Consider the following 25,999-nt stretch of genomic DNA (forward strand, 5'->3'; position numbering starts at 1 on the left):
TGTCTTTAGGACTCCCTCTCCCCTCTTTCTGCCCCATCCTTATTCAAGAGACCCCAAACTGCCCATCCTCCTGCAAAGGTAAAGATGAGCCTTGTAAATACATACGTGTCTTGCAGGAATTAGGCAATGCTTACCCATGCATGATTGAATAGCAAATGGAGGGGTTCGGGTATGGGGTCTCATAGTTGGACAGGTGCCCTCCCTTAGTGTCACTCTGTTACCCTCCATAGCTTACTTTCTGCTTGGCTTGACTGCTATGGCTCTTTGTCACCCTTAGAATATGAGTCCTTGTAGTAGATGCATAAAATATCACAGGGATATTTAATACTTGACCCTTACTTCGTGTCATGTACCATGCTTAACATCTTATGTGGATAATTTCAATTAATTGTCTCAATCCTATAAGTCTATCACTAGTCTCAACTTACAGGTGAGGAAACCAAAGTTCATAAAGATGAAAACAATTGTGTAAAAGCCCAGTAATAGGGGTATTAGAACTATGATTTAAACCAGTACTTTATACTTTACCTCTAAGCTAAGCTAGTGACTTTCAAGTTTCCTTTGATGACAACCCATAGCAGGAAAAATATTTTGTCATGATGCCACGAATACACACATACACATATACATACATATCTGTACGTATGTGTCTATCCGCACACGCATGGATATGAGAAAAATGTTTGGGGAAACAACACTTACTCTTACTGCCTTCTGACTCTATCTTATTTATTTATTTATTTATTTATTTATTTATTTATTTATATTTTGAAAGAGAAAACATGGGGAGGGGAGGGGCAGAGAGAGAGGGAGAAAGAGAGAATCCCGAGCAAGCTCTGCACTGTCAGCACAAAGACGGACGTGGGTCTCAAACCCACAAACCATGAGATCATGACCTGAATTGAAACCAAGAGTTAGAAGTTTAACTGACAGAGCCACCCCGGTGCCTTCTATTCTATTCTATTCTATTCTATTCTATTCTATTCTATTCCTTTCCATTGTAGTCTAATTTTATTTTAAAAGTTGTGTAGACCATCAAATTGCTTTCATAACCTTCTATAGGTCATTACTTATTATTTGCCATTCAAAGACGCTGGGCTAAACCATACTTAAACTATAGTGATTTTTCCACAGGAAGGTGTCTGGAAAGCCGAGTTCCAGTCCTAGGACAGCAACTAAAATCTGTGACTTTAGACAGTTGTCTTCACTTCTAGGACCTCATCCTGCTAAAGCCTGATGTGAAATGGAGTTTAATGAAATGCTGTGGAGGCCCAGCTCATGCTTTTCTTTAATCTCCTCAAACCCTCTGCTTACATCTCTGTCTGGGGAAGAAGAGTGGGTGCCCTTCCCCCCAGCCTTGTATCTCACATCTGCCTACCTGTGCACACACGTGATGCAGGAGCAATGGACTGATGGTCTGGTGGTCTTCACCCTAGCTTTGGTGGTAGGCTTGATCACTGCAGCATGGGTCACAGAGATAATATGGTTTCCACCTGTCTGTGACTTGTGATCTGAAATGAAGCCACACGTTTTCTCATGTAAAATGTTCATTCGATTCCCCTTCCCATCTTTTTATTTGCCTGCTTTTGGATATCTTTCCTTTCTCAGGCTTTCTGAAAGGCAGAGGAAGGATCATTCCAGTGGAGACTGGGAAGTGTGAGTGGCAGGAGAGATACAGAGAAAGAGAAAAAACTGTAACAAATCAGATAAACCAGAATGGTGTGTCTGGATTCAACAGGACTGGGTCCCTGTATCCCCTTACCATGAGTGGCTGTGTGACCTTGGGCATGACACCTACCCTCTGTGGGCATGTATTGGATATGAGGGACTTAGCTGAGGTCTCATCCAGCCCATTCTAGAATTATGAGTCCACACATTGAGACAGAGAGAAGAGAGAATGAGCCCTGGGTGGTGCTTACCATGAACGGCTAGTCCAAGAAACCCCTGTAGATGAGAATTCCTTTGTTTTTAATAACTAAAATAGCCTGTCATTCTTCCCTTGGCCTCCCTCAAAACGTGTTTATCTCATTCCAGTGAGTCTCAAACTTCCAAATTGGCTGCCTGTGGTAGGTGAGCTCCTCGGTGGACAGATTGCACACCCGTGCCAAGTGCCAGCAAGTTACTAGAGCAGATCTGCACACAGGAGTTTCCCGTCCCATAGATGAGGTCTGCTTGGGTGCCAGGCTAATTGGTTGCCCTGGTCTGTGAGTGATGGTCACGACGTCTGTGGTGGAGGCCGAGCCAGTTCGACTGTGAGGTTGGCTGGTTTACACACAGGTCCTCATGTCTCTGACTGGGGGGTGAGGATTGCGTGGGGCTGGTATGCTGCCCCTAGCTCTATGCATCTCAGGTGGCCCAGGAAAACATGCTCTTCCCTGGATGCTGGTCCCCAGGTGGCAGTATTGGCTCTGACACCCCTGCAGCAGCTTGCACTCCACCACCTGGAGGCCCAGCGCAAGGGCAAGGGCACCACTGGCATGTGCTCTGTCTGGAGGCTCTGCCCTGCATGCACCCTTCACCTCTCTGGTGAGGACGCTCAGGCCATTAGGCCTGTGCCCCTTAGCCCTCTGTTAGCACTGTTTTAGGACTGGGGGTGTCCTGGGGGTGGTCAGGAGGCTGAGCTGCTTTTACCTGCCCCTAGGCTCCTCTTTCCTCTCCCTGGCAGCCCCTCTAGGAGACTACTGTGCTCTCCAACTGGCTACAGAATTCACAGACTGAAAGAGACTTGAAAGGGTCACCTTGCCCCGCTACCCAGAGGGAAGACACAGAGCCATTCAGTGACCACAGCGTCTGAGGGCAGAGGTGGGGCGAGCTGCTACCCTGGTGTAGGGACTCCCACAGGCAGAGAGGGCCGCAGCTGAGGCTGCCTGTGCATTCTCCCTCTCTTCCCATCAGCAGGGGAGGCTGTCTCTGCCTCTACCAGGGGCAGAGAGACCTCTGGCTCCCCTTGAAGAGGCAAGAGGAGGAAGATCCCAGCATTGCTACATTCCGGAGCAAGTCCGGTCCGCGTTTCCGACAACTGCTTTGTAAAAAATGAGCCACTTACCTCCAGCCAACATTCACGGAGCACCTGCTATGTGCTAGGCACTTCCCCATCCTTAAAATGCATTTGTGCACAGCAGCAGGCCCCGGTTTATCTCTGGAATGATATGCGGGCAGGAGGTAGGTTCCTCACGTGCTCCTGCCCTTCCGATGACGTTAACGGTGTACGACCAAACACATAGGTGCTGCCTCCTCTCCCTTCTCTGCCCCAGTTAGTTAAGGAGAAGAGTGCTGTGCCCCGCTCACAGCTGGGGAAAAGGAGCATACGCCTGCAAAATGTTTCCTGCAATTGCGGCAGGAGAAGGAGATGCAGTTATGTTGGCTTGAGCCAGGTTCTGAGCAGACACTGCAGGTAAGGAACCTGGGGTGCTGTCTTCTCGGGGAGAGAGGTGCTGTCACTCAGTGGGTGGGAGGACACAGCGGTCCTGTGACTGGGCTGGGCCCAGTGTGAGCCCCATCCTCACTGTGTCTCCTGGGGACACAAGCCTGGCTGCTAGCATTACAGGCAGTGAGAAAGGGTGGGAACTATCGAGTGTAGGACTTGTACTTGACACAAGCCTTGTTAGGACCTGGAGCCTGCCGACAGTGCTTTGTCCCTTGGATGCCCAGAAGCTTTTGCTGCCCCCTATCCCCTACCCTTGTGGTGCCTGTTGTGGGATTCTCCCCAGCCCAGTTAGCTCCTGTTCCCTTGAATCAAAATGGGTGAAGCGTTGAGGAGAAAAGACAAAAGAAAAAGACCTAGGATTTGTCCCATAGAAACTTGTGTTAGTGGGATGCCTGGATGGCTCAGTCAGTTGAGTGCTGACTTCGGCTCAGGTTGTGATCTTGAGATTTGTGAATTCGAGCCCTGCATCAGGCTCTATGCTGATGGCTCAGAGCCTGGAGCCTGGAGCCTGTTTAGGATTCTCTGTCTCTGTCTCTGTCTCTCTCTCTGCTCCTCCCCTCTCATGCTGTCTCTCGTTCTTTCTCAAAAATATAATAAACATTTAAAAAAATTTTTTTTAGAAACTTGTGTTAGTCCTTATAAAACCTTTGAAAAGGAGAAGCAGAGTCAACATAATTTGTAAGCTTGCACTCTTGATTGCTTTCCATCTTCAGCCTTTCCACTTGAGGTTCAGGCAGAACAGACTAGTTTGCCTCACAGAGAGCTGGCTGAAGGGGAGTGCAGGTCACTGCCACCCACTTTATAGATGAGCAAATAGAGGCTACCAGAAGCCCCCAGTCCCCACTGCCAGGAATCAGGAGATGGATGGAGGTGCATTCCCTCATTTCTCAGCCTCAAGTAATGAAATCCGCTAGCTGCCAACTCTGCCCAGACTGCCCCTGAGGCAGAACGCCCATGCGTGGTCAGTGCTGGGCAGATGCTTCACCTCACGCTGCCTTCTTCCCCACCACAGCAATGGAGATTAAGCCATGCAACCTTTGTTGACTTGTGAGGGCTAAGTGAGGTAAGGAATGTTTGATAGTTGGTGAAGCTCTTTACATGTGTTTATCTGCCCTGGATTTCCACTGTCTTCTCTATACTGCCTTCTCCAAAGTCCTGGTCACCTCATGATTGGTGGTCTTATTGGGGGGAACAGCAGAAACTTTGAAGCCAGATCACCCTGTATTTGAGTTCCAGCTCATTCATATGCCAGCCATGTGACTTAGAGCAAACTAACCACTCTGACCCTCAGTCTCTTCGTCTGCATAATAATACCCACCTCTCCAAAGTGACTTGAGGATCAATTCAGATGAGGGCTGTTAACAAGCACCCAGGACAACCTGGCCCTGATCAGCCTTTACCCCAAACACACCCATGGACACACGTTAAGATCTTCCTCCTTCCTCAACTCCTCAGACCTGCTTCTGCTTATCAGCAGTTTTCCAGCTGGAAATATTTGCCTTCTTCACTCTGGAGAGTGGGGTGCAGGAAGGTGACTCCAAGGTGAAAATGCCTGGGATGAGAACACAGAGGGGACTCAGAGTCCTTAGTTTGAGGATCCCCACTGCAGAGGCAGCAGAAGGGAGGCTGGGCTGAGTTTCACCCCTCACCTAGAGTGAGGCCACAAGACTTGCGATATATGCCTTTGTCTACTTGGTACATCTGCAGTGATCTCTGAGTTAGATGTATCTTGGCAGATCCATTTAGTATTCTGTTCTTTGGGGAAGCCAAAGGTGCCTTTAGAGCCTGCAGAACTGACTGGCTGAAGCCAGGCACGCACCTGCCCTCTAGTGGTGATAAAGGGAAAGGCATGGGCAGCACCACGCTGAGGTATGGTATGTGTGGTCCCCCAGAGATTCAGCAGTACCAGGCAGCACAAGTCCAGACTAGCCCAACATGTGCGGGTCATACAGATTTGGGGTTCCACACACCCGTTCCTTTGTTCATTGCTTCAACAAATATCAGTGGAGTATCTACTATGGGTGGGGAGGAGGGTGGTTCTAGGTGGTAGGGATGTTAACAGTGATCAAGACAGGCAAGTCTACATGCTCATAGTTTTCATTCTAGTGAGTATGCTGTTTCTTGGGCATGGGTGGAGGTGCTTCTCAACCCTCCCCTTGCCTCAGAGTCAAGAAATCAGCAGCCAGGCACCTGATTCATGCCAGGATTTCTCATTTCTGTTCCTTTAAAAAAATGGTACCAGCAATTAAATGACACAATATAATAGAAAAACCATCGAATGGAGAGTTAGTTGGGATGTATCTGAATCTTGGTGCCTCCACTTACTAGCTGTGTGACCTTGGACTCCTCATTTAACCCCCCAGCTTGGCCTGTCCCCTTCCAGCAATATGCCAGGAGCTAATGAGCCAGTGCTGGATGAGAGCATACAGTCCCTTGGGCTCTCTGGTTATGGGGGGGGGGGGGCGGGGTGGGCACCGTGACAGCCACCTGCCCTGTGGCTATGAATGCTGGAGTGCCTTTCACCTGGCATTTGGAAGGAGCAAATAATTAATATATTTGCTTTATAATTTAAAAAAAGGAAATAAATTCATGAAAATTAATTTGATACAATTTTATCAGTTTCACTGTGTGCCAGTATTTCAGTTACCTGCTGCTGTGTAACAAACCACACCAAAACTTAGTGGCTTAACACAACAGTGTGTCATTACTTCTTGTGGTTTCTGTGGGTTGATTGGGCTCAACTAGGCAGACTTTCCACTTAACATGACTGCTGCTAGGGCTGGGAGGTCCAAAGTGGCTTTTTCACATGAATGTGTGGCACTTCTGCTGGGCCAGCTGGACCAGCAGGGGGAAGGAGAGGACCTGATCAGGCATCTGTCTCTTCATCATGTCTCCAGCGGGTACCTGGCCCTCTTCTGTGGCGGCTCAAGGCTACTAGAGGCTGAGCCCCAAGGCACAAGTCCTTATCAAAACTCTGATTGCATTGCACTGACCAGAGGAAGTCCCAAGGCCACGCTCAAGGGCAGCACGGGAAGGAGCCACACAGGACATGAGTACCGAGGGTCATGTCCATTGGGTGCCACTCACGTAACAGTCTCAATGATGATGTGAGGAGCCCTTCCTAAAGCGGTGGGGCTGTTTCTTCAGTAGTTTTGGGAATCAAGGTGCATTTTGTTGCTGTTGTCTTTCCCAGGAATGACTATTAATTGGGAAATTCAAAGTTTCCGTAACCTGGTGTGTCAGGAAATAATATGAGCCTGGAGGAGTCACTCCTTCATTTCTCTGAGCAGAGCCACCTCAGAAGAGAGGTTTTCTGCACACTGAGAACTCCATAAACTTCCTTATTCATTTCTCCTTTCCTGTTTGTCACCAGAGAATGGTGGCATTGGAGGACTAGGACATAAATGGCACTAAGGTTCTGTGACAGCGAGCACATCAAATTTTAAGGTTACCAGGCTCTAGACACAAGCTCCAAAAAATAATTTCCAGCTGTCAAGTCTTAGTGGTTTTTTTTTTTCCTGTTTTTATCTCTAATGTAGAGGTGTGGGTTAATCATACTCCTCAGGTCATTAACCCGCCCTTGTCTTGTTTTACTTATTTTTGTATGTATGTATGTATGTATGTATGTATGTATGTATGTATGTATGCTTTTCATTCTAAGGCACCTAATGTGTATCCTTTCATTTGTACACATTCTTCCAAGCTGTGTATTTCTCTTTTGTTGGCATATATGTTATGTTTAATTTACACAGCCAGGGCTGTATTATAAATCTATTTTTGCTTTTTATGTTTTCCCTTAGTACCGTGGTTTTTAGGTCCATCCGTGTGGCTCCATATTTTTCTAGTTGGCTGTTTTTTGGTGTGCACTCACCCAGTGCCCTCCTCTCTCCTGCCCAGTGGGGGACTCCTGGAGTGTGTCAGCTCCCACCCTACAAAGATCACCTCTGGGGACAACCTCAGCATATATGTGAGCATTTCTATAGGCTCTATGTACAAAAGCTGAATCTCTAGCACAGTGGGGGTGTTTATAACACATGTGATGAGGTAGTCCCAGAACTTTTCTGGGTGGATGCCCCGGGCTGTCCTCCAGCAGCAGTACCAAGGGGCAGAGCTTCTTATCACAGTCCAGCCCTAGCATTAGCCATAGCAAGAAGATACAGACACAGCCCCTGCTCACAAGGATCCCGAGACATCACTCTTCCATGCATCCTTGATGCAGACCCTTGTGGACATGTGTCTTCAGATTTCTCCCCAACAATCTGACCTGGCCCTGGGTACCCCGAGCCACATCCACCTGTCTCGGTACCCATGCCTCATCCACCTGCCCTCTATGTGTCAGCATATCTATGTCATGGCAACACACCAAAGCAGCTGGGACTGGATTTATTCAAAGAGGGGAACTCAGTGAAGATGAGAGATCTCACCTACCCAGGTTTAGCTAACACATCTCAGAAGTAACCATAGACAGTGCACTGGAACACAGTCACTGGCAGCAAATGCTTTGTCTTACCATTGTCAGTGAGTCTGAAAAGCTGGCTTCTTGTTTGGTAGGGATGGAGTAGACAATGTTACTTTAATGAAATGACCTGATGCCAACCAGATCACCTGCTCTAGACACTTCACTTCACAGGAAAGGACACTAAGACCCAAAAAAGTGATCTGAAGACCGTTGGGTAGTTGAGAGGCAAAGCTGGGGCCAGAACCCGGGGTCCCATTTGTCCAGCCTGACTTCCCTCCTAACCACTGCCCTTGTTCCTTCTACACTTCAGGGACTCTGGATCCACAGACAGTCTTCAACTCTGTTCCATGAGGTTGAACTCCTTCCTTCCCCAGCTTGGTCTTGAAAAAGGCTCATAAATACTAAAATTGTGTTTATTGGGTTTATTATCCCTCCCTCTCCAATTTAGTATGGCCAACTAAAATGAAACAGGAATAAATAAAATAAAGAGGGGGAAGAAGAAAATAACAATCAAAGCTATTTCTCAGTAGTGTAAAGTCAGTTATGGAATAAGGGAATAATATCCTGCAAGAATTCTAGGCCAGTGCGTGTTTCCCCCTTTTTCCAGGTGGAGAAAGCAGAATTAGAAAGGCACCCAGGGAGGGACTGTGAAGAGACATGACCAATTATTTAGCAAAGAGATCTAAAATTACCTGTACAAGGAGGTCTGGGTGGCCCAAACAGATACGTATTTGGATTTCATCTCAGGTCATGATCTTATGGTTTGTGAGTTCAAGCCCCAAGTCAGGGACTCTCTCTATCTCCTTTTCTCTGTCCCTCCTTGCTCACTCTCTTTCCTTCTCGAAATAAATAAACTTAAAAAAAGAAGAGAAAATGACACCTACAGTCCCACATTATCCTGTTCACAAGAGTCACAAGGTAGGTTTTATTCCTTATAAATGTCTCTTCCTTGTATAACTCAAAGCAAAAATTCCTAATGTCCTCCTATGATGCCTTCATTCTTTCATCCGACATTCTCTGAAAGCATAACCATAGTAGTAGTTTCAGAAACAGTCAAATAACATTTATATGCCTTTGTAAAATTGACAAAGTTGAACATAGGAATCTATGCTTAAGAAAATCTTAATTCTGGATGAGTGATTAATTAGGTAGGAGGGCAGGATTTGAAGATAAGGGGATGAGTTCTGGTAGTAAACAAACAAATAGCTCCCTGGACATGGTCAAAGAAGAAGTTTGCTGTTCCACATCACAACACCTTGGGATACCCCAAAAACTTGCTCTGCAAATTAGAATAGGTTGGGGGAGAAGGGGATTTCAGAATTTTGAGCTAATATTCTATCTACCCAATGAGAGAAACGTTAGAAATAATGTATGCTTTCTTTGTAATCCTAAGCCACACCAGGCACCAACTTTGTGAATGGGGTCTCCCAAAGAATCCTCTGAAGGGAATGTGACATGTAAACATCATGGTGTCTGTTTGTTTGTTCCAGGGACTGTGCCACTGCACACTGTCCCTGACCCTACAACCCAGCGCTTGACCTAGCTGACCCCATGCCTTGGGTTCAGGGGAAATTTTTAAATTTATTTTTGAATTCAAATGCTGTAAAATTCACCCTTTTAATAATGCACAATTTGGCAGTTTTTAGTATATTCAGAGTTACATGACCACCATCACTATCGAATTCCAGAACATTTCATCACCCTGAAAGCAACTTCATACCCACCAGTGATTACTCTCAATTTCCTCCCTTCTTCTGACCCCCAGCCACTGGCAGCCACTAATCTACTTTCTGTCTCTGCAGATCTGCCTATTTCGGACATTTCATATAAATGGAATCATATGTGACTGGCTTCTTTCATTCAGTGAATGTTTTCAGGGTTCGTCCATGTTATAGACTGAATGAATACTTCATTCATTTTTATGGCTGAATAATATTCTGTCATGTGGACATGCCTACCACATTTTACTTATCTGCTCATCAGTTGATGTGCTCAGGGAGGATTTTAGTACTAAATATGAACTGAATTGAACTTGAAACCGATAGACAGTGAATAACTTTTTCCGATTCCTGAGGAGGCTGTTAACATGACAAAATCAGTGGTTTAGGATGATGTCTGTGGTGGGTGGGCCATGAAGATCTGATTTGCAGTGAGGAAGAAATGGGCATGATGGAATTCGGAGATTGTTCTACGAAAGAGGGGAGAAAGGCCAAGGTCACCCAAGAAATCTATGTTCAAGGAGAAAACCTGAACTCTCACTCTCTCCAGCTCTGACCATAAAGCCATAAAGCCATAAAGCCATAAAGCCACAGGCTTACAAGAACAGCTCATTCTGAGGGAGGGGAACACCCAGTGATGGTTTCTACCTTGTCTCATATGTCTCCTGGAAGCTCTGTTGAAAATAAGCCTGCCACACTCCTTCCCGGAATGCTCATGACTGATAATTGCCTTGTGCACAATTTTCTGCCAAACCCTGTTGTTAATGAAATGATGATTTAGTTATCCTTGTCAGTACTAGCCCAAATTGTACGAGGACCCATTACTGCATCTGTGAGGCTGGCAGGAATGCCCTGCCAAGGCACCTGTGAGCGGTTCCTACAATGGGCATTCTCAGCTCAAACTTGACTGGGGAGTGGAGGCTGCCAGAAGCCATGGGTGCAGCCTGCTGCCTGGACCCCCGCCCCACAAATATCAGAGTTGGAAGCGCCTAGGAGCAAAGTGAGAAACCAGGCTAGAGCACAACTCTGTTTGTCAATTTTGACCTGCAAAGCCTGGGGCTGCTTCTTGTCAGCATGTGGGGAAGGGATGCACTGAAAGACTGTGGTGACATGTCAGATTCCCTGAGGTCCAGGGAGATGCTCAGCTGGCTGGTGGACATGGGCATCCTAAACCACCTCCTCAGGTGATGCCCACAATATACCTTTCTTCCCTCCTCCCCAGTCTGCCTGTGGTTTGGGGCTTCCACTCCTTTCCCTGCCCCTGTTCCCAGTACTGCACTCTCCAGCCTTCCTGGACTGCTCATGCTGGCTGCTTTGCAAGAGAAGAGAGCAGTAGAAAGAAAGGGAGAGAGACATGGGTATGGTTGGGGCAACCCCATGGTTTCTGGTCAAGGCAAATATAGACAGAAATAAAGTTACTTGGCTCACATGATGTTCAGTACACCTGTGTGGGCACAGGAGTACGTGTGCACACACACACACACACACACACACACACACACACATTTCCCCTTCTCTTGTCTTCAGGAATATTCTGTTTAGGAGTGAGGTCCTCAGGTTTGGAACTAGTCTATCCGAGTTGTGATGGAGAAATGTAGCTCAGTTAGGAGTGTATTGCATGCCTTTTTGGGGTTTTTGTGAAGTTAGCAGAACCAGCCTCTCACCTCGGCAAACCAGGTAGTGGAGGCTATGTGGTGAAGGAGTGCTGGTGTAACTCTGGCCACCAAACCCACAGCAGCGTGTAATAGATGCTCAAAACCTGGTTGCATGCCTAGTCATTTATTCTGACCGCCTCCTGCATTCTCCTCTAAAAAGGTTGTGGCAACTTACAACAGCATTAATGAAACAGATAAGCTAAATTATGTGAGAGGAGCATATAATATAATAAAACAGAATATAATAAAGTCAGAGGTAAGATCAGCACCTGGGAATCTCTCTTTTGTAGCTGAAATTTGGCCCTGTGAGTCACAGGGCTTCCTGCTTTTGATAGTGAGACGGTGTCATTGGGGGTCCTGATATGGATGGTGTGTAGGGTCAGAATGTGGTGCCTTGGTACTATCCCTGAAGTAGAGAAAGAAAAGATTCCATGACTGCTTCTGGGGGCACCCCTCACAGGAGGTGGGGGTGGGGTGGGGAGGATGCCAGCACTCCTGTCAGCACAAGCAACAAAGTATTGCAGCCCAAATTATCCAGCTGGAGCTGAGGGTAAAATCCCCATTACCTATAGTGGTCATTTTCAATGTTTTGTAAAAAGTAGTGGTACCCTTCTACTCCAATAAAATCTTGTGCAAGCTCCTCCCAGAGAGAGGGGGAAAAACGATAGAGAGAGGACTCTTTCCTCACAGCAGAATTGTGCTGAGCTCAAAAAAGGCACTAGACTATAGCGTGTCTTGCCTAAAATCTATAGTTCTGTTCTCTTGATGCCATCTGCTTCCTAGGTGGTGTCAGGACATCTCAGGCCCTATGTAGGGGATTTTCCAGGGGTCTCCCCCAAAGATTGTAAGGAGATTCATGTGTAAGGGGTTGGTATTATGAAGACACAAGGTGAGAGCTACAACAGAGTGATGGCCACAACCTTCACATGACAACAGCCTCCACAATGGCTGTTTCCACCTTCTTGGCCCCATGTTTCCACCTTCCTGACATCACCTCTAGGGTTCCCATGCAGTAGGGGGTTATTTCTCACAGGGGACTTACCATTTACTCTGAACCACCAAACTCACAAGCTAACCTCCATGGTACAGACAGTGCCTGTTGTGGGCAAGGGGTGGGTGGATAGGGGCGCCTGTGGCAGAGAAGGTGCCTGCCATAAAGAGGGAAGATGGAGGTGAAGGAGAAAGCATGGCCGCATCAAAGAAGTGAAAACGGGTGTGGGTGTGTCAGGAAGGGTGAGGAGACCAGATGGATGCACATTTTGACTTGATTCTATAGGAAATGCCATGTGACGCATGACCAAGAAGGACTTGTCTTCTGTCTAGGACCCAGCTAGGAAACATCCCCAGGCAGAGGGAAGGGCAGGGGCAGTGTGAGGGTCTGCAGCAGCTCCTGCGAATGTACATGAATACAGCTGAGCACGTGTGGCCAGCCGCATCTCTAAACCAAATCCTTCTGGTGGGGATTATCCATTACTTTCTCTAGTTCTTCAAGTCCCTTAATCCTCTAGGCTCTGAGCATGGATAATCCAGGGTTTACATAGACCTGATTTTTCACAAACCTTTGCAAGACCACTGTGTACTATCTTGCTGGAGGAGAAACTGAGGCTATATGTTTTAAAAAGCCTAGTTCTAGAGCTTCCCTGGGATCATTCTGTGGTGGGCCTTGGGGTATGGGCTGCTGGCCCCTTGTTCAGTGATCTGGCTTCTAAACTTGGTTCTTTCCCCATATCTTATCAAGAGAGGAAAGGATGTACCTAATTGCTTCTTTCAGGCACAGGTTGAGATAATCCCCATTCCCTGGTGCTCCTTCAGCCTACTGGTGAGTGGAGAGCAGGCTAAGAAAGGTATACACTTAATCCTTACCCATGTGGGAAAAAGGGACAGAGGGAGGAAGAAAACTTGAACCTGAGCTGAGAAGGGATGGCCAATGCTGGCAGAGGTAAAATGTCCCCATGCACACCTTCTTCTCTGAGAGGATCGCCTGTGCTAAATATAAAGAGTTCAGGGCACGGGTCATGGGGATGGTAAGGGGACCAGTGGGCTGACAGTCTGCATCCATGTGGGCACTGTCCATCTATCTGTAAGCTTTGACCCACCCTCTCCAAGCCACAGTCTCTGTCCTTTGCCCTCTTAGTTCCCTCCTCCTAATTGGGCTGCCTCTTGCTCTCTTTCTCCCTGAGGCTATGACAATGGCAGGGTACCCAGCCATGGCATGGACGTCAGCCTCAGTTTCCAGTTCTCAGCAAGTGTATGAGTGTGAGTGTGTGTGTAAGGGCTGGGGCTGGGGTCATCCACAGAGCACAGAAGTAGAGAGCTTCTGAGGGTGGGGCCGCCCGTCGGTCACACCCTACACCCTGGAGCCCTGAGGACCTGTCACTCAGACCCACCACCAGCCTCAACACCATGAGCAGCCAAAGCAGCATCAGTCACTGACCAGAGGAGCCCAGACGCCACAGGAGTAAGTTAAGCCCTGGAGGGACTGGGTGTGGCTGAGCTCAGTGAAGGGCAAGTAAAGCCAGGAACCCTCAGAAAGAGCAGGAAGCATAGAGCAGAAAAGAGGAAACAGCAGAGCTTTCTCTGGTTCTCCCCTTGTTCAGTGCACAATATCCACACCCCTTTCCCTCGGGACTGAAATCTGGGGGGCGGGGGGCACTGCAGAAGCTGGAGAGAACTGGTAGAGCAGCAAAGAATGTGAGGATTGGAGGGAAGTATGACCAATGGAGTCTCTCTAAAAGTGCATGGTTGGTAGTCATACAACGCCCAAAGGCAGGGACAGGGGAGGCCCAAACTCAGTGGTCATGTGGGGACTGCTGAGGACACTTGTAGAACCTCAGCTGGCCATGCGATGAGGGACGGAGATAGCGAATGGGGGGAGGGGTGATTTGGACAAGAAACAAACCCTGCTTTCACTTACAGGTGCTCGCAATGGCCAGTACCTTGAAGAAACTCTGGAATAAATACATCTGGGCCTTTGAAAATGGAGGTAGGAGATGGTGTCATTTAATGGGAACTTTTGCTTGTTTATTCAGCCCATCCTGATGTCAGACATCTTGAGGGACAAGACATAGTAATGACCACGACCTTGGGAACTGGCTGAAGGGAGTGCTCAGGGCAGTGGGCATGGAGGCCAGTTCAGCTGTCTCCCTGACCCTTTGCTTTCCTAGACCCAAGGATGGATTCCCGGCTCCTCATACACTTGCCACTCCCTGTCATTCTTCTTTCTGTCTTCTATCTTTTGGTGGTGGCAGATCCTTGCTTCATGTCTGGATGGGAGTGTCTGAGGTTTGCAGGATCCCTCGCCGCCTATAGCCCAGGCCTGGTGGCCCTCTCAGGGTACATATTCTATGAGGTAAGCCCGGTGGGGCCCTGCAGAGTTCTAGGGTCTTCTCTGTTCTGGGGTGCCCAAAGACCATGATCTTCCTATGCATAAAGCTGAAAAGCTTTGGAGGGGACACATATAGGAGCTGGGGTTCCGTTCCATCTTTGGTGACCCTGCCTTCCCTATAGAGACACAAATCCCATCACCAACTCCCATTTACCTTTTCTTTAAATGGAAAAATAGATGTCAGCAGCAAGCAAAATAGAATGTATTACCCCCCATGCACACCTAAAAGAACCCCCCACTGCCTCCTGTTTCTGCCTAGGCTCTGTTATTCTCTGCCTAGTGTTCCAAGCTCCAAACGCAGGGTCCCTTCCAGACACCTTGCTGTCAGCAAATCATTGGTCACCATGTGTGCACTGGGCATGAATTGGGTGCCTGGCTGTGCAAGAACCTGCAGGGCCTCTGCTGGAGAAGGCACCCCTCACCCCTGCAGTTTCCGCTCTAGGTGGAGAGTAATTTGTGGAAATGGGTGATTACAATTCACAACAGGAAGTATGTGCTAGGGACGGGGAGGAGGCGCAGAAACCCATTTGGGGTGTCAGGAAGAGCTTTCTAGAGAAAGTGAACGTCATCACTGGCATTTTACTGTGATTATTACAGTGAGGCACTGCTCTAAGTGCTTTCCAAGGACCTGCTCATCAGTCCTCATACCAGCACTGCCCCAAGATACAAAGGGGCCAGGTAACATAGCAGGTGGTGAGCCTCTCTGGCCACAGAGCTTGCCCCTTCACCCCCAGCCCCTCTGTCTCAGTGCACCAGCTGGGAGGAGATGAGGCAAGTGGTCCAGCCTGAAGAAGCAGGTCCTGACAGCCACACCTCTCACCTTCCCTCCTCTATCCACTGGTCTCCATTCTTCATTAATGTTCACCTCCAGGCCACCCTCTGCACTGCTGACAGAATGATCATCCCAGACACCTACGCACCAAAAGGAACTGCTGACCCTATGAAGGCTTCCCAGCAGCAGGGGTAAGGCAACCCTTTCGATGGGTATAGAAGCCTCCCACAGTCCTCTCAGTTCAGCCTTACATTCCCACCTCGCCTCCTTCTACTGCCTGGGCAGCCTGCATGCCACCTGCTTCCTCCAAAGCCACACCGCTCCCCAGGCCCACAGCCTTGCTCCATGGGCCCCAGGCCTTGGCTGTTACCTAACCCTGACAAAGTCCTACATATTCTGTAGACTCAGGTTTCTCCTGAAGCCTTCCTTGGCTCTCCAAGTCCAGGTCATTTGTTTCCTTCTTTGGGTTTCCACCTCTACTCTCCATGGTGGACCAGGGGCAGGTCTACCAGCTGGGCAGCACTGCTCATGTGTATGTCTCCCTAGCTCTACGTTCAGTGACTTCCTGGTAGGTCAAAACCAGCCATGGTGGGAGCATTTACACCATAGGAACTGGCCAACTCTACAAATCAGTCTCCCCTCTCCTACCCTAAGGCCCTGTTAAACGATTTGTTGGTCTCACTCTGAAGGGCAAGTGCTTCACTCTTCCCTATTTTTATTTTTATTTTTGTAATTTAAATTAACGTTAGTTAACATACAGTGCAGTTTTGGTTTTAGAAGTAGAACCCAGTGATTCATCACTTACATACAGCACCCAGTGCTCATCCCAACAAGTGCCCTCCTTAATGCCCATCACCCATTTAGCCCATTACCCCACTCACCTCCCCACTAGCACCCCCCAGTTTGTTCTCCGTATTTAAGAGTACCTTATTGTTTGCCTCTTTCTCTTTTGTCATCTGATTTTTCCTTCCCTTCCCCTTTGTTCATCTGTTGTGTTTCTCAAATTCCACATATGGGTGAAATCATATATTTGTCTTTCTACGACTGACTTATTTCGCTTAGTATAATACATTCTAGTTCCATCCACATTGCCGCAAATGGCAAGATTTCATTCTTTTTCATCGCCAAGTAGTATTCCATTGTATGTATATACCACATCTTCTTTATCCATTCATCAGTCGATGGACATTTGGGCTTTTTCCATACTTTGGCTACTGCTCACTTCTCTTTTAAAAGTCAGGCCCAGCATAATGTCTGCTACCTTGCGGAAGATACAGATACTTTGTGAAACACGAGACATACCCCAGAGAGCTTGTCATTTAATTGTGGCAACAAGTTGCTCTGCTTCCACCATAATCCTTTGAAAATCTGCCATGTCCACATCCACTTCTTGCTCAGAAGCCCTTGGTAGCTCCCTTGGCCTATATGACCCAAATGTGAACTCCCACAAGGTAAGGATTTGTCTCAGTGCTCAGAACAGTGGCTAGCATGGAGAAGTGCATAGTACCATTCAACCTGTCATTTTCAAATGAATACTAAATGATGAAGTTCAAGCTCCTTAAAATAGTCTTTAAGTCCCTTACTAACCAATTCTGTTCTCTCTCTTCTTCTGCGGCTGCTCCTCCCCCCCGTGGAAGCCTCCACTGCCTTCTCACTGATCCCTTTCTGGCCTCAGGGCAGTTAGGAGAGGTGCACCCTGCACTTCTCCCTGGCATGCTCAGGCCCTCCTCATTCTCCAGTCCTCCACCAACTTCTGGAACACCTCGTGGTTCCTACTCTTCTTCCAGCCCCAACCTTACAAGGTTTCCTACATCTCAGTGAGCCTTTGAGCTCCTTGGGGGCAGGGTTGATGTGTATAAAGATTGGTGTCCCTCCAACACTCCAGCACCTGGATTAGGGTCTCACACATAGTAAGTGCTCAGTGTGGCTGTGTGGCCCATAGTTGTGCACATTAAAAAAAAAAAAATGAGAGACCAGCAACACGTATGCACATCCCAGCCTCTGCTCTAGCCACTCCATGGAGGTGATCTGATTAGCAATCACTCACTGAGTATCATTGAGGGTTGGAGAGGGACTGGAGGAGGTTTTAGCCTCACAGGCCCTGAGCCAGGTGGGTCTCACCATGGCAGAGCAAGCTTTCCTTTTCTCTTCTTCCTCCCTGCTCATAGCCACCTCACTTCTGGATAACTACAGCTACTTCTGCCAGTCTGTAAATTATTACCAAGATAAGGGGATGGCAAGACATGGCAGCGTTAGGCCTGGAGACAGTGTTGATAGGATGCACTTTGTAAAAACTGGAGCTTGATCAGGGTGGTGTCATTTATGATGGGAGGCAGTGAATCCATTGGTTCCATGCAGCTTTGGAAGACCTCAGTTTTAATCTCAGCTCTGCCAATTACTTGCTGTGTTATAATGGGTGGCTTACTTAGCTTTTATGGGCCACAATTTTTTTAATCTATAAAATGGGATCAATAATACCTACTTTATAAAAGGCAACAATTGAAAGAAGATTGAAGTGGATATGTATGAAAGTGTTTAGCCCTGGGCCTGGCACACACTGAGTGGTAGCTAAGTGGTAGGTATTTCATTATTTTTAGCTGTTCTCTGTTCAACTGTAGCAGAACAAAAAAACTTCTTTGTAGAAAAAAATCTAACTGAGTCTTGACAAGTCACCAGGTAGTGATTTATATGCTGAATTGAGAGATACTGAGTGGTGGGCTGAAGTCTTGCTACTCAAAGTGTGGTCCCCAGACCAGCAGCAGAAGCATCACCTGGGAACCTGTTGAAAACGCAGAATCTCATGTCCCACTCCAGGCACACTGATTAAGAATCTGTGTTCTAACAGACAAGACGACCTGGAAATCTGTGTGCTCATTAAGATTACATGGCTACAGGCTACAGCACCTTTGGAGAGTCCTTCTGTTAACACTCTCAGTAGCTTCTCCCCATTTCCCTGTGCTCACAGGCATCTTCCTGCAAACAGGTAAGCACTGTGGGAGCAGAGGGCACCTAGGAACAGTGGGGACTGGAGCTGAAGCCAGCCTTGTTGGGGCCAGCTGCACCACCAGCAGGACAGTGGTCTGACTGAACTTTCCCTTGATTCCCAGCAGATGGCGAGCATGTGCTGATGGTGCTTTTCAAAGGCCATTAAATTGTTTGATACTGAAAGCACCAAGGTCCCTTAGGCTCTTACATACTTGTATGGCAGAGATAACAGAGTTATCTCTGTTAGCCGGGTCTGGGTTGGGTTTTAAGGTGCTCTGTTTGGACGCTTCCCTCAAGTATCCTTGTTGATGTCCTCAGGGTTTGTCCAGGTGGCCACATCTGAGGCTGATCTCAGAGCAAAACCTTGGTCCCATTACCTAGCAGGGGAAAGATGCTCCTTGATGTAACACCTCACACCACCAAATGCTCTCATGGGCCCCCACTCTTTATTCATGCACCTGCATAAAAGTAAGCACTTTCCCCCATTAGCAACAAGGTTCTAGGCTAAATGAAAATGGAAAGATAAACAAATTTAAAAACCTAATATTATGTGGCAAGGATCATCATGCAGCAAGAGCCATTCTTAAGTGTTAATGAGGAGAAAAAAACACTACTTGTGAATCCAGACAGTTTGTAGGATTGAGTGGGATGGGGCGAGGTCATAATGTGGAGGAAGTGATGAAAGGGAGGGGGCTCTTTCTAATCAAAAACTTGCCAAAATGAAGTCTGAGCAGAGAACATTTGGGAATTTGTCTTATGGGACTTGGGCTGGGTGTTCAATACCTGAGTTCTCTTCCCAGTGCCCTGGGAAGGATATTGGAAGGAGCCCAGTCTCTGAAGCCAGACCGTGTTCAAATAACCTTGGGCAAGTTACTTAACCTCTCTGTGCCTCAGTTTTCCCATCTGTAAAATGGAGGTAAATATAAACCACATACTATTGTGAATATTTATATAATAATTTAAACATGCAAAGTACCTGGCACACAGTAGATGCTACATAGGTGTTTAACAAGTGTTATTTCCCTCAAATTTTAGTCTCCCCTTCAGCAAAACAGGCAGAATCACCCTGTCTTTGGCAGTTGAGGCCCCAGGAGAAGAGTAGAGAATCGACACCATCTTTTCTTCCTATCCAGGTCTTCTTCATATTACGAAAGAAGCCAGAGCACATCACCTTTCTGCATGTCTGCCATGTTCTTCAAACAGTCGGCTGGCGCCAGATATGTGTCACATGGTCAAGGTAAGTGACACAGCTGCAGGCAGCCTTGCCCCAGGCCCTTCTGAGGCAGGTCCCTGTCTGCTGGCTGAGTCCTGAGCTTGGGAGGTGTGCATCCCTGTAAACAACAGTTTGGTGCTAAGGTTCCCCTTCTTTGTGGCCATGAGACCAGGCCTCTGCTCCCATTTTATCTCTGTTTTTCTTCAGAGCTTCCTACCACCCTTGGGCAGGGGACTGTGGGAGATTCTCAGAGCCATCTGCCTTGACAGTACAGAGGGAGTTATAAGCACTCTCGTTTGGCATCCTGTCAGCCCCAACCCACCATGATGACCTCAAACAGCTCGTGCCAGACCTCCTCATGATAGGACCTTCCCAAGGACTTTTTCTGTAAGGTATGCAGAAATGCTCCCTGCAGCTTAGACAATTGGAAGATGGGAGAAAAAAAAACCCAAACCACTAGGCCCAGCTCCACTATTTCGCTTTATCTCCCCACGCCACCCTATAGCCTCCTTTGTCAGGATGCTGAATGCTTTGGTCCCCGTCTTCACATGCCTGTACTATGGACTGGCCAGTCTGGGGCCCTGTGTGCAGCTCTACCTGTGGTGGAAGTGAAATTTAACCATCCTTCAGCAGGTAAGAAAGACCCATCAGCTCCAGGGGTCTTGGCTGAGTCCTGGGTTCTATTCTTAGTTGCACCAGTGATGTGGTATCTGAACACAAACAAGCCCTTCTTAACGCTGTTCTTCCTTAGTTTCTAAACTTGTAAGGTTCTCAGTAAACATCTTGTCAATCCTAGAACCAACCCTAAGTCACTGACCTGATGTGGGACCTGGAGCAAGTGACTTCCACACTTCAGACCTCAGTCTAATCTGTGAAGTAAGGAGGGTGGGCTATATGACCTCAAAGCACTAATATCCTGCGAGCCTGGGATAACTGATGACCCTTCACATGACTAGAGGGTGCCTTGTGGTTTGGGGAGTGCCATTGCCAGCTGGTGGTAGCAGCCTGAGGTATTCCTCAGGCCACCTAGGATTGATTGAGTCCATCATCAATGTTCACAAGACATGGCTGGATTGGTGCAAATAGGGAGCCAGAACTGGGAGAAGGATCAGGAAGACTCTTAGGATCATAAATCGGGAGAAAATGGGGGCAATGCCTCACCATCCCCCTGCCAGGGGACAGGGAAGTGAAGACAAGAGGAGTCAAGGGTAACGTTCTTCCAGTTCCTCAGCACTGCTCACTGCTCTCCTGTTTATGTTCTCTCATGCTTTCCTTCACCCAGGGTCAGTTGCCACCGTTGCCCACTCCTCCTACAGCCACCTCACTGAGTGCTCCTTCCCTGATGGATTCAACATGGCGGTCCTCCTCTGCAGCCTCAGTGTCATCAGCCTTTTCCTCAACTGCCACCACCAGACGTACCTGAGGGGCAAGCGGGAGAAGCTGACTTCAGGGGCAGGGCCCAAGGACTGAAACTAGTAGAGCTGTCCCCACAGAGAGTCGGCAGAAGACAGCGTGGGTCACAGCCCACCTGTGCTGAGCAGATACCTCTGGGCCTGCATTTCATTCTGTGAAGGGTGGAGGAGAATTGCCTTCTTTCTGAAGTTCAGGAGAACAGAAATGGACCAAGCTCCTTGCACTCACTTCTGTTACAGCATTTCTCACATGGATTTGTCACTGTTTGATGTGAGCCCCCTCAGGAGGGACTGTCTTGTTCTCAATGTTCCCCCCCACCTGGCACAGCACCTTAATAAATGTGCATTTGGGTCCTTGTATTCCATGACTGGCCATCATGACATTTGGTGAAGATCAGGGCTGGTGGCATGCCTAAAGCCAAGGCTGGCTTGATATCCAACCTTGCAGTAGGAAATGATGCTAAGAATATGCAAGGGTGGGTCTGTTTGCTTTCTAGCATGGCTGTGTCAATGTTTGCCCCTGTGTCTCTTCTTGTCTCTTCACTCTTACCTGCACTTGTATGATTCTGTGTGTGTAAATGGGAGAGGGTTATGTGTATATGTCTAAATTTTTGTTTTCAAGTAAACATGCATGTTTCCATTTGAGTTTCTCTCAGTGTCGTCTGCTTGTCTTTTCTGTATGTCTATGTAAGTGCCACATGGTAACAAAAGCCAACTGGGATCAATATTTTTCCTGTCCCCAATGGGAAACATGGAAGTTCCCTGAGAAATCTGAATACATGTTCCACTGAGGGCCTCCCAAGAGGCATGTGAGAAAAGGAGAAATGGGAAAAATGAATATAGCCATCCACTTCACAGAGAGGGAAACTGAAGACCAGAAAAAGGGAATATATGTCTGAGATAATATAGTATAGTGGAAGCAAACATTTGCTAATCCATTTAAAACCAGGAGTGGGGGCGCCTGGGTGGCGCAGTTGGTTAAGCGTCCGACTTCAGCCAGGTCACGATCTCGCGGTCCGTGAGTTCGAGCCCCGCGTCAGGCTCTGGGCTGATGGCTCAGAGCCTGGAGCCTGTTTCCGATTCTGTGTCTCCCTCTCTCTCTGCCCCTCCCCCGTTCATGCTCTGTCTGTCTCTCTCTCTGTCCCAAAAATAAATAAAACGTTGAAAAAAAAATTAAAAAAAAAATAAGAAAAAAAAACCAGGAGTGGATTCATCAGGCTCTGTGCTGACAGCTCAGAGCCTGGAGCCTGCTTCGATTCTGTGTCTCCCTCTCTCTCTGCCCCTCCCCTGCTCATGCTCTGTCTCTGTCCCAAAAATAAATAAAAACATTAAAAATTAAAAAAAAAAAAAAAAAACAGGAGTGGATGGGTCTCTGGGAAGCAGTTGGCCTGGGAGCTGCCTCTGGGCTTCCAGGATGCTTATTTTTCTTTATAATCTCTCTTCTTCACTCTTTCCCCCCACTAAGTAAATCCTTATTTTGCAAAGGCTCCCCAGTAAAGAACATTCAAGAACTGTTGAAGTTTATGGAGTGCTATTTGGGGACTATCTATCCATCAGATACTTGAGCTAATTAACCGAAGGCCAGGCAGGGCTGCATCCTGTGGACAGTATATTCAAAGAAAATTTCCTCTAAGTTAGCAGGATGTGAACACATCCCACACAATTTTCCATACACAGGTTGAGTGCCTTTGGAGGTGGGTGCATATCTCCTTAAACACATAAGACTAAAGTCTGTTCATGTGCTTAGCAGCCAGGATAAGGAAATATTACTCATTCCAGAGTTCAGAGCTAATGTTTGTCCAGGTCTGTGTAGCTGCTTTGCCTGATCAAGCAGCACAAGAGGAAGTGATATGTCCCAGTTCATGTCTGAATGTAAGGTTTTGGCTGGACCCTGACTCTACCTGGTTCAGGAGTACTGTGCAGGTATTGTTTATCAGTGTAGAAAGATTGTGTGAATCTTATAAGACACAAAGTTAATTTGTATTTGCCAAAACATAGCCAAATTCATAATTAATATTGTAGTTCATTTCTATGAACTTTTCTGTTTTGAGATAATGATAAGCAAGAGTGCTGGTTAAATTCTTAAATATATAGCAGAGCTGAGTTATAGCCGACAGTGGCCATGGGCCAAGACAAGGAGGCTGTGAGTAACCAGTGGGATGGTCCCAGAGACAGAAGCGAGGGGGCTGTGCTGAATCTGACATGAGGGTGCAAAAGATGATGGTCTGGGTTCCTACCTATCACTTCCTAAATCAGATTCCATCTAGTTGAAGGAATAAAACCCACCCAAGATGGAGCAGCTTCATGGTCACCTTCTAGCTCAGAGTTCAGTGAACACCCCTACCTTTGCCAGCTTCCATACACACTCCATTGTATGCTCAGCTGAGAAGGTGTCCCAGGTGCTGCTGGGCCTGGACAGGTGCCTGGAGCCAGAGATTAGGAGAAAAGCCATGTTCCTCTTTTACACTCCCTCCATTACATCACCCTCCTTTACACTCTTTCTTGGGGTTCTCTATGTAAATGGAGGAACCCTTCTATAAGAAGACAGACTCTGCCTTTTGTCTTTTGTCCTTGGGCGGTCTTAAGGTAAAACATCTGCAAAGGTGGACTTTAACTAAGGCTTTTGGAATTCAAACCCTCCCAATCAGGATCTAAGATCTTATGGATTTGCAAGTTTTGGGTAGTCAGCAAACTCCTGCTGCAGATACCGGTGGGAAGAAGAGGGAATAAGCCACCAAAGAACTAGAAGACCTTGACTTGAAGCATCTGCTTATCAACAGGGAGAGGGAGAACAAGGGCTCATGAATAAAGTAAGGGATGATCCATTTCTGATAGCTCACACAGAGCCATTATAAAGGTGGAGACCCAAGCTGGAGGACAGCACTCACTGGGCAGCAGCCCTGGACTCTCAGACAACAGCCAAGGTCAGAGTCAGCCTTTGCCCTCTTGCTGCCTGGGGAGGATGTGGGGCAATGCACATCCTCTTTCATTGTCTTTTTTTTTAAGTCTTATTTATTTAAGTAATCTCTACATCCCATGTGGGGCCTGAACTCACGACCCTGAGATCAAGAGTCACTGCTCCCAGACTGAGCCAGCCAGGAGCCCCTAGGGTCTTTTTCATGTATAGAACTCAAGTAGGAGAGGTTTTCAGCTCTAAAAAATATATTCTGACAGAACTGAAATAATATATGACCATAAAAACCCCTTCTTTTAAAAATATTTAATAACTTAGCAATATAATATTAAATAAAAATGTAAGAGCATCCCAATTTTGTAAAGAATTACATATAAAGTATAAATACAAAACTGTTTGCAACAATCATCTATAGATGGTGAGATTATGGATGTTTTTAATTTCTTTGTATTTTTCTGTTTTCTGCAATGCTTATTCCTTTTTTTAATTGTAAAAATTTTACTATTGCAAATACAGGATACCTAGGCTGTTCTTTTTCCTGAGAGTTATGAAAGTGTTTATTGGATCTTCTCATCAGATCTTCATTATTGACACGGTGGCACAGTTGACCCTACTACTAATCTCTCGGTCATGCAACATACAAATAGAGAGGGCTAACTGTATTCTAGGTGCTGAGCTCTGTGTTAGGGATCTGACACATGGCAGGTATGATTTGCAGTAAAGGACCATGTGAGTACGTAAAAAGCTAAACCTCTGGCCACTTCCACTGATCCAGGGAGTGTTAGGAAGAAAGCCATTTTTGTCCCGTGGTGGTGGTCAAAGAAGATTTTGAAAATAGACTTATATATAGTGTCAAATGTGAAAATGGGGCTGAACCCCACCCTTCTGTATCCAATCTTCCTGTGTGACTCCATTCCTTGCTTTGAAGACAGCTTCCAGAGCATTAGAAGTGAGGTATCCAAATGGAAATCTGAAACACTTTCTCAAAAATTAATCAAATAGGGTACATTAAAAAAAATATCTGTGTTTAAGACATAACTTTTGCCCATACCATGGACTCATTTTTGGTTTGTTTGTTTATTGATTTTTTTAATGTTTATTTATTTTTGAGAAAGAAAGAGGGAGACAGAGCAAGAGTGGGGGAGGGGCAGAGAGAGAAGAAGACAGAATCCGAAGCAGGCTCCAGGCTCTGAGCTGTCAGCACAGAGTCCGATGCGGGACTAGAACCCACGAGCTGTGAGATCATGACCTGGGCCAAAGTTGGACACTTAACCAACTGAGACACCCAGACACCCTTCATTTTTTGTTCTTAACAAACACTTTTTGAAGTGAGTATCTGAGGGTGGGGAGACTTCATAATCTATATATATAACAAAAGTTGATTGATAGTTGTGAATGATAGTGATCATTGAATTACAGATTTCTCAAGTTTCCAATGACCTTAGTATCTAAAAACTTTTACTTGAGGGCTGCCTGGGTGGTTCAATCTGTTAAGCATCCAACTTCGGTTCAGGTCATGATTTTGTGGTTCATGAGTTTGAGTCCCATGTCAGGCTCTCTGCTGACAGTGTGGAGCCTGGAGCCAGCTTCCAGTTCTGTGTCTTCCGGTCTCTCTGCTCCTCCCCCACCCCTGCCCACAATGTCTCTCTCTCTCTCTCTCTCTCTCAAAAATAAATAAACATAAATAAACTTTTACTTGAGAAGTGGAGAAAATGCTGTCCATAGATGAAAAGAGACTTTGTCCTGAATCAATATGATGACAGTTACACCTGAGGCCTTGGTTTCTTGACTTATATCCAGGGTTCTATGTCTTCAGTGTCAAGATAAAAGAAATGTATTCTTGTAAACAGGGCAGTTCGGATATCCCAGCTCCTGAATTCTAGCTGGTAGCTCATCTTACTGGAAAAATTGACATTAGGTTTCTATATGCCACTCTCTACCACCATCCTGTGCCTCCTTTTTTTAAAAATATAATTTATTGTCAAATTGGGTAACGTATAGTGTGTAAAGTGTGCTCTTAGTTTTTGGGGTAGATTCCCATGTTTCATCACTTACACAC

The 25,999-nt window shown here is 46.8% G+C and overlaps 1 protein-coding gene across 5 annotated transcripts; it reads left to right on the top strand.

The window, feature by feature from the left end:
* The first annotated feature begins 975 nt into the window (after positions 1-975).
* Positions 976-21,676, top strand: LOC123590601. Of its 5 annotated transcripts, none has more exons than XM_045463896.1 (7): positions 976-3,394; positions 13,440-14,242; positions 14,424-14,608; positions 15,516-15,607; positions 18,262-18,399; positions 19,535-19,638; positions 20,897-21,676. In XM_045463896.1, the coding sequence occupies exons 2-7, from the start codon at positions 14,125-14,127 to the stop codon at positions 21,082-21,084; spliced, it is 825 nt and encodes a 274-aa protein (XP_045319852.1). In that variant the 5' UTR covers positions 976-3,394; positions 13,440-14,124; the 3' UTR covers positions 21,085-21,676. The 5 variants fall into 5 exon arrangements, 3 of the variants coding, with proteins under 3 accessions (XP_045319852.1, XP_045319854.1, XP_045319855.1); XR_006708861.1 differs by lacking the exon at positions 976-3,394 and adding an exon at positions 19,822-20,006 and having other exon boundaries at positions 9,762-14,242; positions 20,897-21,008; XR_006708862.1 differs by lacking the exons at positions 976-3,394; positions 20,897-21,676 and adding exons at positions 19,822-20,006; positions 20,120-20,602 and having other exon boundaries at positions 9,762-14,242.
* The last annotated feature ends 4,323 nt before the right edge of the window (positions 21,677-25,999 follow it).

The sequence above is a fragment of the Leopardus geoffroyi genome, chromosome B4 (genome assembly GCF_018350155.1).
Source record: "Leopardus geoffroyi isolate Oge1 chromosome B4, O.geoffroyi_Oge1_pat1.0, whole genome shotgun sequence".
Lineage (NCBI taxonomy): Eukaryota > Metazoa > Chordata > Mammalia > Carnivora > Felidae > Leopardus > Leopardus geoffroyi.